At 41.5% G+C, this 14138-nt stretch overlaps 1 protein-coding gene across 2 annotated transcripts in view; it reads left to right on the top strand.

Annotated features, from left to right (window-relative positions):
* Wdr70 (WD repeat domain 70) overlaps positions 1-6120 on the top strand; it is a 226155-nt gene extending 220035 nt beyond the window's left edge. For both annotated transcript variants that reach the window (NM_001081402.1, XM_017316701.2), the window contains exon 18: positions 5922-6120. In NM_001081402.1, the coding sequence (NP_001074871.1) occupies positions 5922-6009 (88 nt within the window). In that variant the 3' untranslated portion in view covers positions 6010-6120. The remainder of the gene's footprint in view (positions 1-5921) is intronic.
* Positions 6121-14138: the final 8018 nt, after the last annotated feature.

The following is a 14138-nucleotide window of genomic DNA, read 5'->3' as shown; positions in this document are numbered from 1 at the left end:
CAGGTAGCAGGTGGCCGACTTAGGACTGTGTACAGAGAGGCTGCCTTCTATGCCCTGTGCTTGTTTCTCCTCATGGGCAGCTAATAGTAGCTACTGGGATGCTGAGATGTCTGTGTGAGCCAGCATGGCTTAGCAGAGGGAACCCTAGACTAAGAGTCAGAAGTCCTGAGTGTACTTCCAGTTCTGCTACAGCCTGCTAAGGGCAGGGCTTGCCTTACTGAGCCGGTTCACGGTTCACCGTATCCACACGGTAGGAGGGTAGGATCCAGCCACACCCGAGTACCGGTCCTTAGAAATGTGTACCTGAGACATCAGAAAGATCTCGGGGAACCTGGCCCGCCTCCGCTTACTGTTTTCAAGTCTCAGTCTTCTTTCCTGTGTACCACTTAATAGTAAAAGAGCTAGTGGAGACATTACAGGACTCTTCTGGGTCCTTCATTCTTGTGTTCCATACCACATTTCACATTTGTTCACCCACATCTCACACTTGTTCTTTTTTCTAGTTGCTGAATTCTCAAACATAGCGTGCTGCACTCTATGACTTCAAGAAGTGTTTATTTCTCAAATGCTATGTCTGCACTCTCTGAAGAAGATTCTTTATCTAAGGCATCTACTGCTTTATCTGGAAGCTTCTTACACATGCCCAGTGTTTTAAATTTTTTATTTTATTTTTTGGTTAGGTACTCACAGATAGAAGCAGCCATTTCAAGCTGAATCTTTTTGGTCAATCCTTTTGTTTAATCACAATAATTCTGCAATTGTGATGATTGGGTCAGAGTTCAGCCAGGCTGGATTCATGTTAACGGGGTTAACAAGTGTGTCAGATTGTCGAGTCATGGCTATTATTGGCTTTGGCTTTGAGGTTTTCGTTCATAATAAACAACGGGCCCCGAGCCAAGAGACCTCGTGGTCTGTGCTCACATCCTCATGATTAAATATTGCAAGTGATTTCCCCTCATATTCTTCCCATCACCCACGAGCTTGCTTTCTGCATCTTAGGTGAATCACAGCAGAAGCACACCCGTAATTAGAGAGACTGTGACCCGTGCGCGGACTTTGCATCGCAGCCGAAAACACTGATGACTTCACTCTGCTTTGAGTGTTAGAAGGAGTTGCAGAGGCATAGATTAGGGCTTAGTCAGAAGAAAATAGAAGTCCCCTTGACACTTTGAGTCTCTGACACAGACAGTGCACTCTAAATACCCTTTAGAAGACTGCGGTGGGTGGGGATGGGTTTGCTCTCACTGGCTGCTCTGGCTGGAAACCCTGAAGGGCACTCACTTTCCTTGGATTCCTGTCATTGTGCTGGAGCGCGCACTTGCCATGACTCACATTGTACAAATAATCTGGAGAATTTCTTTTAAAGTACCAAAGGGAGTGATAGAGTCAGCGAGCCACGAAAGCAGGGAGGAAGGCTACTCTGGGGGAAAGAGAGAAGGGAGCCGGGTCACAGGGCAGGAGACGACTAAGAATTGAGTGTAGTGATGCGTACCATGTAGATGCTTCGGGGAAAGCCTTTGTATACTAACTCCCAAAAAGAACTTCAGCCAACTCAGGAATGCTGAGAGCAGGAGAAATGTCTTCCCCAGAGAAGAGCACACCACTGGCTATCCAGAAATGGCTATCCAATACCTAGTGGTCAGCCCTGAAAACATAGAAGAGTAACCTGAGCAGATGATATATAGAAGCATATACATGTACATATATGCATATAATAAGAACTAATGAAAAAGGAGACCGTAAATGTAAAAGAGAACAAGGAAGAGTATATTGAAGGGCATTATGGGAGGAAATGGGAAGGGTACATGATGTAATTATATTATAATTTCAAAAATAAGTGATAGAAAAGTTTTAGACTAATTTTTTTTGAAAAATTAGCACAAAGCATCACCAAATTACACCTTGTAGATTTGGTAGACATTTGCATAAGCTCCTGTATTAGCTTCATGAAATCATATTTACATGTAAGAAATGCAGGATATACTGGAAACATGACAGAGCAAGACAAAGCCCAAAAAAGCATTCCTTTGAATAGTCTATTTAGAGGTTGACAACAGTCATTATACTAAAACTTAACTGTCCTTAATAATCCAGTGAGCTGTTACCAAATTTAATCAGATGAAAAATTCTTACTCAAAAGAGTTCATTAAACTGGAAGATGTAAGTTCCACATCAGCCTCTGTATGGTTAACACATAAAAATGGCCACTATTAGGCAGTGGCAGAACTGGGTGAAGTTGCTTTGAGTAAAGTACTCACCAAACAGGTTCTCCTTTGAAACTGCGGCATCCCTATGAATCTGCTGGATTACAGAGTCATCTCCCTTTCTTTTAAGCCATTGCCTTTATCTGTTCTCAGTTAGGGCAAGGGAGATGAAGCTGTCTTGAGGCTGTAAGTTCAAGGAACTGCCTACTAATAATTAGAGAATAAGGGACCACAAAGATGGCTCAGAGGTTAAGAGCATTGGTTGCTCTTCCAGAGGACCCAGGATCAATTCCTACAGGTCATATGGTAGCTTACAACTACTTAGAACCCTAGTTCCAGAGCATTCAATGTCCTCTCCTGGCATCTACAGCCACCACGCATGCACATAGTGTACAGATACGCATACAGGGAAAACACACACACACATCTTTTTAAAATAAGCAAGTGTAAGATAAGGAATGATGGTAAATGCTTTCTTGAAGAATGTCTCTCTTGCACTCTGTGTCATGTACGTATGTAGCTCAGAATTGCTGCTGGGTTTTCATTGTCCATGTGGTTTGGCTCGCCACACTGTCTCTCGTGGACATACAGGATGGAGACTGTGCTAAGAGCAGTGTACTGATTCCATTTGTGTAAGCAGCTCAGAAAAGAATCCACACTTAACAGGCCTAAAGGAGGTATTGTTGCTGTTCGTCCCCTCCTGGCTCCAAAGTGGGGTTTCTAGACCAGCTTTAAGTTGTTTTCAAATGCATCAACACTTTGTCTGTCTGCATGTTCACATCACTCTTCTTTGTCATTGTTGATTTATTTTTATAGTGCTTTCGTGTGCTAAGGGAAAATTAGGCCATTCCCTAGAGAAGAACTCTGCTCGTTCTATTCTTAACTGTGTGATTGCACAATCGCCCCTGTTCTTCATTGTCTTGGTCAAGCGGTGACTGGAAAAAAAAAACTGTTTAAAATGCCCCAAGATAGACCTGAATTGAATTGTTAAGATCATTCTCATGTGTGGAGTTACAAAGTTTTTAAAAAGAATAACTGTGGAAACGGATTCAGGCAACAGTTGCTTGGAAGAAAGCTGCGAGGTTGAAAGCCAGGTTGTCTTGCTGTGTTTGTCCTTGCAAAGCACATTCATTAGGAGATAGATATTCCGAGAGCTACCTGGGGAAAAAAGATTTTAAAGGACCTCGTCTTTATATAGCAAAAAAACAAAGAGCTCTTTCTTATTAAAGGTTCTAAACTATTCTTTTAGAGTTTTGGTTTGGGGCAGAATGGGCTGTTTCTGTGAGCTGGGCCTTCCACTTCCCAGCACTCTCTATGGTGCACTCTCCAGAAGAAAGGGCACTCCTTAAAGATGGCCCGAGAGCAAAGCCCGGGCTGCCTTGTCATAGTAGTTTCCTACAGCTTCTCCAGAGGAGAAATACCTCCTCCTAGCTGGAGCTAGTCACGCCTCCAGTTAAGGAGCCGTGGTCTTATGCATCTACCTCATTGCAGAGTCCTGCTGTTTTCTCTGCTTCCCACTCTATGAACAGGGTGGAGGGTTTGGATGTGACCACTGGGTCCACTGTCCAGTGAGGAAACTGGAGGGCTTCAGAGTAAGCACTTAGGATATTTTCTAGCATTTTGATACATTTGATGAATCTAACAAAATATTTAAAAAATATTTTAGTTTATTATTTGATAACATCTTATGCGTATATACTGTATTTTGGTTATCTTCATCCCTGTCACCTCTCTTCTCCCCTAGTTCTCTCTGAACCCTTCTTACCAACAAATTCCCTTCCTACTTCTATGTTTTGTGAGTGTGTGAGTGTGTATGTATGTATGTATGTATGTATGTGCATGCACAGGCATGTTCATTTGTGCAGGTGTGCAGGTATATGTTTGGAGGCTAGAAACTGTCAGGTGTCCTGTTATACCATTCTCTGCCTTGTTACCTTGACACTGAGTCTGGCACTGAACCTAGAACTTGACTAACAGTCAGCAATCCCAGCCACCCTCCTGTATCTGCACCCCATCCCTCTACTTGCCAGGCACTTGAGTTGTAGCATCTGCATACTTGTGTCCAGCTCGTACATGGTGCTGAGGATTTGAACTTAGACCTCATGTTTTTGCAGTAAGCAGTTTTACCCATAGAGCTGTCTTCTCAGCTTCCAGTGCCAAGTTTCATGTTGTTGTACATCCCATCATCCTTTGGTGCTGAGCCGCCTTATGCTTTGCTCTGTTTTGATTATGTTCACTCATCAACTTTATTGAGACAGAGTTTACATACAGTAAAGTGTAAAGTGCAGCCGTCTCAAGTTTTGGCAGAAATACACACGTGTGTAACCCATACTTCAATCTCTGTCCACAAGAGCATTGACTCCTGCTTCTTTACAGCATGACTCTCTGCCTGCTGTTTTTCTGTGCCCTGCCAGGTTAGCCACCAGCCTTCCTTCTTCAAGTACTTTTGGGAGTGGTGGACTATGTCAAAGCAAGCCCTGCAGTGAAGCAGCTCTAGGTGTTCTGTCTGGGGTCCGCCATAGCAGTTTCATTTAATAATATATCTCCAGGGGCTCACTGCTGCATCTCAGTACTTATGTCTCGTTACAGTTGACTTGTGAAATATAGCCAGATAGCCTTAGATCTCTCTCTCTCTCTCTCTCTCTCTCACACACACACACACACACACACACACACACACCCTTAGAAGTTAAATATTTATTTCAAAGGCTCTTTTAAGCTTACACATTTGTTTCTCTGTGGATTTGTTCAGGGACCAGCATCTTTGCTGGAAGGTAAAAGAGCAAACACCAAATTGCTTGCTTGGCTGTGGCACATTTGAAAGCCCATGGCCCTGCTTTCTAGTAACTGGGGTCTATGAAAGTCCGTAGCTGTTTTTTGAAATGTTAGACCTGTGTGTAGATGCCATAAAGTAATTAGTAGTGCCTTGAAGTAATTAGGAGGTGAACCGATTGGATTGGTAAGGGGCAAGCCTTGGCTCCAGAGAGTTGTAGGGGCGGAGGGAGCTTGAGCTAAGGGGAGCTACACTATGACCGTTTGCCATTCTCCTGGGTTTTTTTTTTTTTTTTTGAATGGAGAAATGGGAATGTCATGGAGCCTGCAGAGCACTGGAGATCCTGCCAGAGGCTGGCTTGATGGCTGCTGTGGTGTTTAGCAGTGACACTGTATGGCATGATATGTCCTAAGTGCTTGGCATTTCCATACATTGATCTGGGCAGAAGAATCAATTGGTGCCCATTTGTTTCACTTTTTACTAGTATGAGCCACTGCATGTTTGTTATTATTTGAAACTTGCCAGATAAGAAAACTGTGATTTCAAATTCTCCTATTTGCACCACAGTCACGTGCACTACTGAAGTCTAAAAGCCTGGGTAGGTGCAGGTAAGTGCCATGTAGGGTCTTGTGTGGTGACCATATGGCGTATCCTTCCAAATGGTCACACTTGGGCTCAGTGTGGCAGAGATGCACGAGGGTCCACTGGGGAAAGACAAACATAAAGTGTCTGCCACTGAGGGAAAACCTTCAAAAAATATTTGGCTCTTTTCCTGAACATAATTAAATTTTCACTATGCTTTTCTTTTGCCAGAAGTTTAATGATTTATATTTAATAATTGAAATGCAATCAGTGCCCCAGACTTGCTCCTGCTTGATCAAAGAGACAATATCTAATACAAGAACCAACTCACGTTTTCCTCTTCTTTTTAACTTTTGTTTTAGAACTCAGCCAAAAACCATGTTTGCCCAAGTGGAGTCTGATGATGAAGAGTCAAAGAATGAACCAGAATGGAAAAAACGTAAAATTTGAAGAATCTCGTTGAAGAGCTATTTGCATGGAGCAACAGGATAGGATACAGTGTTTTTTTTTTCAACCCCCTCCCCAATGCTTATGAAATAAAAATACATTTTTACAAACAGATTTTGTCCTTTCTGTTATGGAGTTGCTCAAAGATTTATAAGTCTTGATGCTGCTTTTTCTTACATTTCTTAGCTACGATCATTAGATTGTGCTCCATGTAAAAAAGAACAGACTCGGCCTATTACTAAGTATTTTAGGTATTTTGAGTCTTTGATAACAATTACTGATCTTGTACAGATTCCCATTGATGGGAACGTGTACAAATGTGCTGTATGTCTATCTTGAACTAATCTAGGAACATAATATGGAAATAGGGAATCAAAAGGCTTAATATTTCCATCCAGTGTCACAGAGCTGTTTACATGACTGTTAATAATTAGATGAGATCAAACCGGCCCATGGCTGTGCTAGGAAAGAGCATGCATCTGATTATGCCTCACTGTAGCCTGCGATGCTTAGAGCAGAAGAGTGTGCTTTGAAGTCAGACCACTGCGGGGGGATGGGGAGGGGGGGAGGGGGATGGGGGGAGCTTTGCCTTGGGGGTCTCTCTTCTGGCCTCATGATGGTAATACTTACCCCGTGGGTTTGTCAGGAGGGTTAAAGGAAATGCTGGTATAGAGGCTTGGCACAGCACCTATAGTATAGTAAATCTATACTAAATATTTGCTATTTTCAGATATGATTAGCAATATCACTTTGTCTTATATTTTTGTCAGTAGTCAATTAGAAAGGCATGGGAGTGCTTTGAAAGTACAAGGGCTGTAGAAATTAAAAAAAAATCAAGAATCATTCTAAAAGTTGTATTTGTGAGTAAAAAATGAAAACAAATGTTGGTAGTTTGTCCAAAGTAATAATGAGTCAATAGAATAAACTTTTGTGGGCTACTTTCCCATACACATGGGTCATTTTTGCATGTTAAGTAAGCCCCACTAGGCAATTGAGTTTTAATTCTTGTCTTTTACCTTCCTGTTTTTATATTGCTCTAGTGAATTAAATAATTATAAAATTCATTATAAGCCAAAAGCATGCCCCAAAATCCTGGTTTCTCTGCACTTCATCCCACTCCTCTTAAAAAAAAAAAATCTATTTTAGCAAATTTGTACCTGGCTCTTTTATTACTAAAGTTTCCAAGGATGGTGGTGGCCATAGACCAGAGTAGATGTTTTATCAAAAGATAAAACTTTAGAGACTTCATTCTTGTCCTTTTACCTTCACTTACGACCCATCTTCTTCTCCTTGGGACTTAAGCCTATAACGACATGACAAAGGTGATAAGAGAAAGAACTAGTGTTGGCTAAATATGGGATACAAGGTAAGTACTACCATGCCTTCCTGCATTAAACAGCTGGATTCCCACAAAAACCTCATGATGGTACAACTACTATATCAGCTTTGATGAGTTACAAGGGATTCCAGTCAGTCTATACAAGGTCATAGCCATGGAGGGCTTTGTGAAGACTTGGGGTCTCTCTCTAGAGTAATTAACAAATGCCTCCAATTTCCTGTTCCCATTGAGATGCACTGTATCTGAATTCAATATCAGACCAATACTTTGTTCCACATGCTTAGAATTTATAAACTTACTGCATCAAGGATGAAATTTATCAAAGGTTACCACATAATGTCATCACCACCACCACCCCATGGCCAACGTAAACATCACACCGTATTCAGCATGTACATCCAGAGATTGCTGAGGTGGTCCTGAGTGCGAATAAACACTTGATCATAGTGGTCATGGCAACATCTACTCTGACTGCAGGACAGAGAAAGACAAACGTGAGCAGGAATTTCTGACTACTATTCACATGTGGGTGGGCCTTTCCGTGTTTGAGATTCTGTGTCCCTTTGGAGCTGAGTAGAGAATTATTTCTTCCATTAGAAGGGTGGCACACATATAAGGATTTCAGCTTTGAATTTCTTGAGAAAGGACCTTAGAACCAGGACTGAACAAAGAGAGAGTGTTCATTTGACCTGAGGTTCTGTCAGGACATCACTGACCAACTATACAAGCCTCAGAACTCATTGCCTGCTACCATAAAACCTTATGCCCCCTACTGTGATTAACTGTTTGCTCGAAGGAGGAACTTGGAAGCCCTTGTCATTATGCTAACTCCCATTTCCTAACTCATTAACTATGCACCATTTCTGCACATGCTCTGTAAGTCTCTTACATTTGCCCTTCTCTTAACTACAATTTAGACCCTCTTTCAGCCATCAGCATTGCTCCAGAGTCTCCTTCCCAACTAATTTCTGTTTTCAATCTGGCCCTTCTCAAGTCTATCCATGATTAACTTCAGAGTTAAACCAAAAATCTGGCTAAATTAAATCGATTCAAACCCTAAATCTGTCATCTTATTCCTTTGCCAGAAACCTTTCGGAGTCAGCAGTTCTCATCCATTTGTGTGGCATAGACAACTGAGATTCTTGTGCCTTCCTTGTATAGACTTCTACCAATCTCACATATTCCTGAGGTCCAGCCTCATTCTGTACAGAAGGTATGCTAACCTCCAACTCCCGAATCCTTGCCCTTGTTACCCTCTCCCTTCCCTGTCTGCTTGGAGAATTTCTTACTGATTTTAGAGGTGGGAGTCCATATCATTTTCCCTGAGCATGGTTCACTCGAGCAGTCTCTTCCTCTGCTCTCATGATTGCGCACGTACCTTCCTACTGTCACCTCCGTTTATACACACGTGCATGGGTTTGTGAAGTTTTGTGTGTGTGTGTGTGTGTGTGTGTGTGTGTGTGTGTGTGTGTGTGTATAACTCCAGGAGATCTAATGCTTCCTTCTGCCCCCCATGAATACCAGGAACACAAATGGCATATAGACATCCATGCATACGAAACTCTCATACATATCAAATAAAATGGGAAAAATGGAGGAAAATAGGCCATACTGATAGATTTAACTACTCATTTTCTACTCACAAATACATGACTACAATTTGTTGATATTTGTACTGGCTCTGTACCAATTTGACCAGTTAAACATGACCCAGGTGAGGCCCTGGCCTTAAGAAGTTTGCACATTCTTTCTCTTGGGACCTCTTTTCTAACAATGAGGTAGCCATGATGTGAGAAAAGGTAAGGACTCTAAACGGGGCAGGAAGTAAAGGCTTGCTGACAACCAAGCTCCCCATCTGACAGAACGCCTTTTCTCTTTAGGAAGGATCGTGTTATATATCCAAGTCTGGCCAAACCCTCATGATCCTGGTGCCTCGGCCTCCCCTGGCACTGGGATTATAGATGTGAGCTACCACATTTGGGCTTCTATTCTATTTTATAAAACAGATCATTTGGTCCCGGTTGAGTCATACCAGCTGTGATCACATGGAGCAGAGAGGATCAGCCCATATAGACTCCTCCTGACCAAGATGTAAATTAATGCGCAAGATAACTGATTGGCCTTGCTTGGAGCTGCTGAGTTGTGAAGCTGTGATACAGAAATACACAACTAGAATAGCTTTACTCAACCGGTAGACCACAAGGAGCACTAATATTCTGATGATGCAACTGAATGGTTTTCTTGAATGGAGTTTAGAGAGTTAAGGTTTTCTGCTTCTTAAAGCTTAATTACAATAACGTACTTATTATTGGAATAAAATACTTATCTTCTACTTGTTAAACATGTAGAATTTGCAGTACTACAAACTTTATATAGTTTATATATATATGTGTGTGTGTGTGTGTATATATATATATATATATATATATATATATATATATATATATGTATGTATACAGTATGTAAATAGTATATATAGCTTTTTGTCCATTATGTATATATGTATCATCTTTACTCTCCTGTTCTATAAATATAGATTATTTTTAAACTGGCTATTAAAGATAATGCTGACTACAATGGCTCCATGTCTTAAGCATTTTATTCATGCTAGAATTGTTTTGTTAGAAGCTGATACCAAAAAAATGGAGTTATGGAAGCTCAGGAAGATTGTCTCATCTTTGTGAAACACAATCATTGCAATCTTAGTGCTTTGCCAATGGATGCCCAACTATCAAGGAAGATGGTTCTGGGCAGGTCAGCTAGCATAGTGCATTGGATAGTATCCTTCTGGAGTCCATATCCACCCAGAACCTTAGAATATGACTTTATTTGGAAGACTCTTTGCGGATATTAAATTAAGATGAGATCATACTAGATTAAGGAAGGCCTGCAATCCAATGGCTAGTGTCCATATAAAAACAGCCAGAGCCACATACACAGAGAAAAAGACTGGAAAAAACAAAGGAAATTATAGTGATGTAGCTACTAGTCAAGGATTGGCAACCACAAGTTAGTTAGGAAGAGGCATAGAAGCAAGGAAGGATTCCTCCCTGGAGTTGTAAGAACCAGCACTCCCCTCCCCACACCTAGATTTCTGATTTCTGGCCTCCGGGGCTATGAGAGAATAAACTTTGAGGGAATTTCTGTTGTTTTAAGCCGTTCCATCTGTGGTAATATTTTCAGCAAGTCCTAGAAAACAAGTACACTTAGCAACGAGCCATGAGGAAAAGCTTGGATCCAGATGAGGCCACACAAGGTTTGTGTCTCACCACTTTACGAAAGACGCAGAAGAGAGTGAATGAATAAAAAATAAAAACAAAAACACATACAAGAGACACTTAGCATCCAACATCAAGATTCAGAAATTTTCTCTCCAATCTCCTTTAGTGTGGGCTTGGATAATGATTTTCTTAATGCACTAAATCTTGATGAAATTTTGCTATATAGCAACAAACAATACATTTTCAAGTTTGCATGATTGTTCTTACATTTTGAATACATAGCCCCAGCCTGGTACTTCTTGCTCAGTCTTCTGAGGTGATGCACTACGAATTTTTCTATGGCAATGTAACTTGATTACTTAGCTCACCTCTAGACCGTTTGCTCTCCAGGATAGAACAACTTTCATCAGTCTTATGACTTGGGTTGGCCTGGTGATTATAGCTCAAGAAGGTAACTGTATTCTTCTTTCTTTCTATTCTTTTAAGGCAGCAAATTTGCTGTCTCCTTCCCTTTCCTCTCCTCACTTGCACAAACCCCACTAGTTTACCGGATCGTGGTTCAGAAGCCATGGTAGCTTCTGCAGTTAATTGTATCCTTGGGATGTACACAGCTAACACTGGAGTTTCCTAATCTCCAGTATCCTTGGGACAAAGATTCATTCAAAACCTATGAACAAATCTTCGCTGCTGAGTAACTACAGATGGTATTACTGTTTATAATTTACTTTGAAGTATGGGTGCCTGACAACAAGTACACTTTCTTCCCATAGGCTGCCTGACAGAGAGGTCCTCACCAGATACCTGGTGCCTCTCCTCAGATCTTTGCTGTCCATCAGCCACAGTGAAAGAAGAATTCTATTTATTCCATTAATCAAGGTGTCTGAAGTAGCATGGTTGGTGTCTTAGAATTCATTTGAAATCGGAAATCATGAGTTTGGGACTGATGCATATTTGCTGTGTCATGATTGTGTGAGGCTATTAAAGACAAACTATGATCCTTCAGGTTGTCTGTACAATGGGCACAGTATTAGCCACTGAGTCAACTTCCAGGAAGATTGTTTTACATATATTTTTAAGTTTAATTTTGGAGATTGGAGAGATGGCTCAGCTGTCAAGACACTAGCTATTTTCCCATAAGACCCATATTTGATTCCCAATGCCCACATAGTAGCCCACAACATTCTGCATCTCCAGCTCTAAGAGATTTGATGCACTCTTCTGGTTTCCCAGGTACCATATATGAAAGTGGTACACAGATCTGCATTCAGGCAAAGTACTATATGATGAGGATGATAACTGATTGATAATGTGCATACCTGTGCCTGTGGGATAGAGTATCTGCATATGATTGCAAGTGCCCATGAAAGTCAAAAGTCATTGGATCCCTTGGAGCTGATGTTATAGGCATGTGTGAGCTGCCTGACATGGGTGCTGGAAACCAAACTCAGGTTCTTTGTAAGAGCAATACATGTTCTCAGCCCCTGATCCATCGCTTTAGCACCCAGAAGAATATTTTACGGCTTAATTAAAAGAAAAGGAGAAAGGAAGAAGGAGATATAGGGAGGTTGTCAAATTATGAAATGTTAGTAGTTTTGGCTTTGGGGCTTATATATTGTTAATATCTCAGTAAATGTGCATGAAAGTCCTATTTTTGGACAGCAATTCCAGTCTGTATCAACCCCATAGTCGTAATGTGTTGTGGTAGCCAAGAGGATGCTCTGTTACCAGGGAACTTGGGATTCCGTATGTTTGAGAGGTTATCATTCAGTGAAAATTATCCAGGACTTAGCTAAGATTGTCTTGAGTAGGTTCTGGTCTGGTTGATCCAGCTTCTCCGGGAGCCAGTTGGGACCTTGACTTAGCAGTGCCTATCAGCCCCACTGTTGGCCATGTTCAACACCAGGGACCTCACGATGCCGGCTGTGACAACATCTGAAACCTTTCCAAATTTAGCATAATGGGAAAGTTGTCTTCTGCATTTCTCATAGGCTATTTTGATATTGCCTCTCTCTTTTTGCCCTTGTTTTGTTCCCCATTTGAACAAGTATTGTGCTCTTCTCATGGGGAGCTCTTTGGTCCCTTTGACTCTACTGCCTCTTGTTTTTGAAAAACAGCAAGTTAACCATGACAAATGGCCAGCAGCAATCTTGCCTCTGAAGTACAGAGACTTGTTTCTTCCCCTGATTTTGCTTGGAAAATAGGAAATCTGGCTTTCCTTCAGTGTGTGTGTATATGTGCGCGCGGGGGGAGGTCCTTATCATTCTGAGGTTCAAAGTATAGAGAAAAGCTTTGGAGGTAGGGCACCCAGGTTCAACTCCCAGGTTGGGTGAGTTATATAATCTCTATGGCTCCTCGGTGACAAATGATCTAATTCTATGTCTCTCTGAAGAGAGACCCCAGCAGGAAGAATACATAGGCTTTTTCCCTCTGAGATTCTAATTCAGTATTTTTTTAATTAAATATAAATATGTGTGTGATCTGAAATAAGAAAACACAACAAAGACATGTTATAGACCTCCCTGTTCACTTCAGAAGTGTGTAGTCCTTTTGGAATTTAGCCTCTTCCTGATCAGGGCCTTCTCAGAGCCAAGGAGCCTCTGAGGAAGTAGAGGCTAGCCTCTGGGCCATCCCCTGAGCCTTTCTCTCTTCTGTTCTTTTCTCTACTCAGATCTCAGACTGGCTGTCAACTAAGAGAGTTAACTCTCCTTTGCCTGACAGTGAAGCCTAAAGCATCTACTTCAAGGCCAGATGTGAAATCCTAACCTTACTATGACTGGAATTTGGGTCTTCCAAGATTTGGGTCATTCTAAACTCAACAGTAAGCATTATTATTTTAATTTATGTGAAGTCATCTTTCAATTTTCTCCTTTATAGAGTGCTATAGAAGTATAAACAAAACAGCAGAACACACACACACACACACACACACACACACACACACACAAAAACAACAGATGATCTTTTATCACTGAGATATTTGGCAGGCATCTTCGCCTCAGTGCACCCGAGCATTGCATCATAACATGTGCTGTGGCAAAGCAGACAGACACTTGTCAAGCAGGTTGTATTTACCTATAAGAACAATGTTATAACTGGGGAGCTTAGGCAATCAAGGACTGGGCATTGCGCAAGTCATAGTTAGGATCTTCATGTCTCATGAAACCCAGCAAAGGCAGAAAAAGGTCTCCAAAATGCTGTGTCTAAGCAAATCCATGTCAGAAAGATGAGTAGCCTTAGAGGAAGCATTAGAAACCTACTCTCAAAGCCCTTGTGTTCTAAAGACCAGAAACAGGAGTCCCTGAGTGGGTAGGGGCACTCAGCCACTGGTACTAGGATATACTGTAGTAGCTATGCAGAGTTCTGTTAGCTTTTCCATCCTTGGGTCCGTGTTCTCTAATCATACATTGGAATGCTATCAGCCTATGCTGGAATCCCAGCTCTGTCATGTACTGTGTGAGCTGAATTGAGTTATCTCTGTCTGTCTGTGAGCCTCGGTGCCCCTATCATGGACTGAATTGTGCCATCTATACATTTATAGGAATCTCTCACCCCAGTACCTAAGACTGTAACTA

The sequence above is a fragment of the Mus musculus genome, chromosome 15, assembly GCF_000001635.26.
Source record: "Mus musculus strain C57BL/6J chromosome 15, GRCm38.p6 C57BL/6J".
Classification (NCBI taxonomy): Eukaryota; Metazoa; Chordata; class Mammalia; order Rodentia; family Muridae; genus Mus; species Mus musculus.
This window is presented reverse-complemented; position numbering and strand designations above follow the sequence as displayed.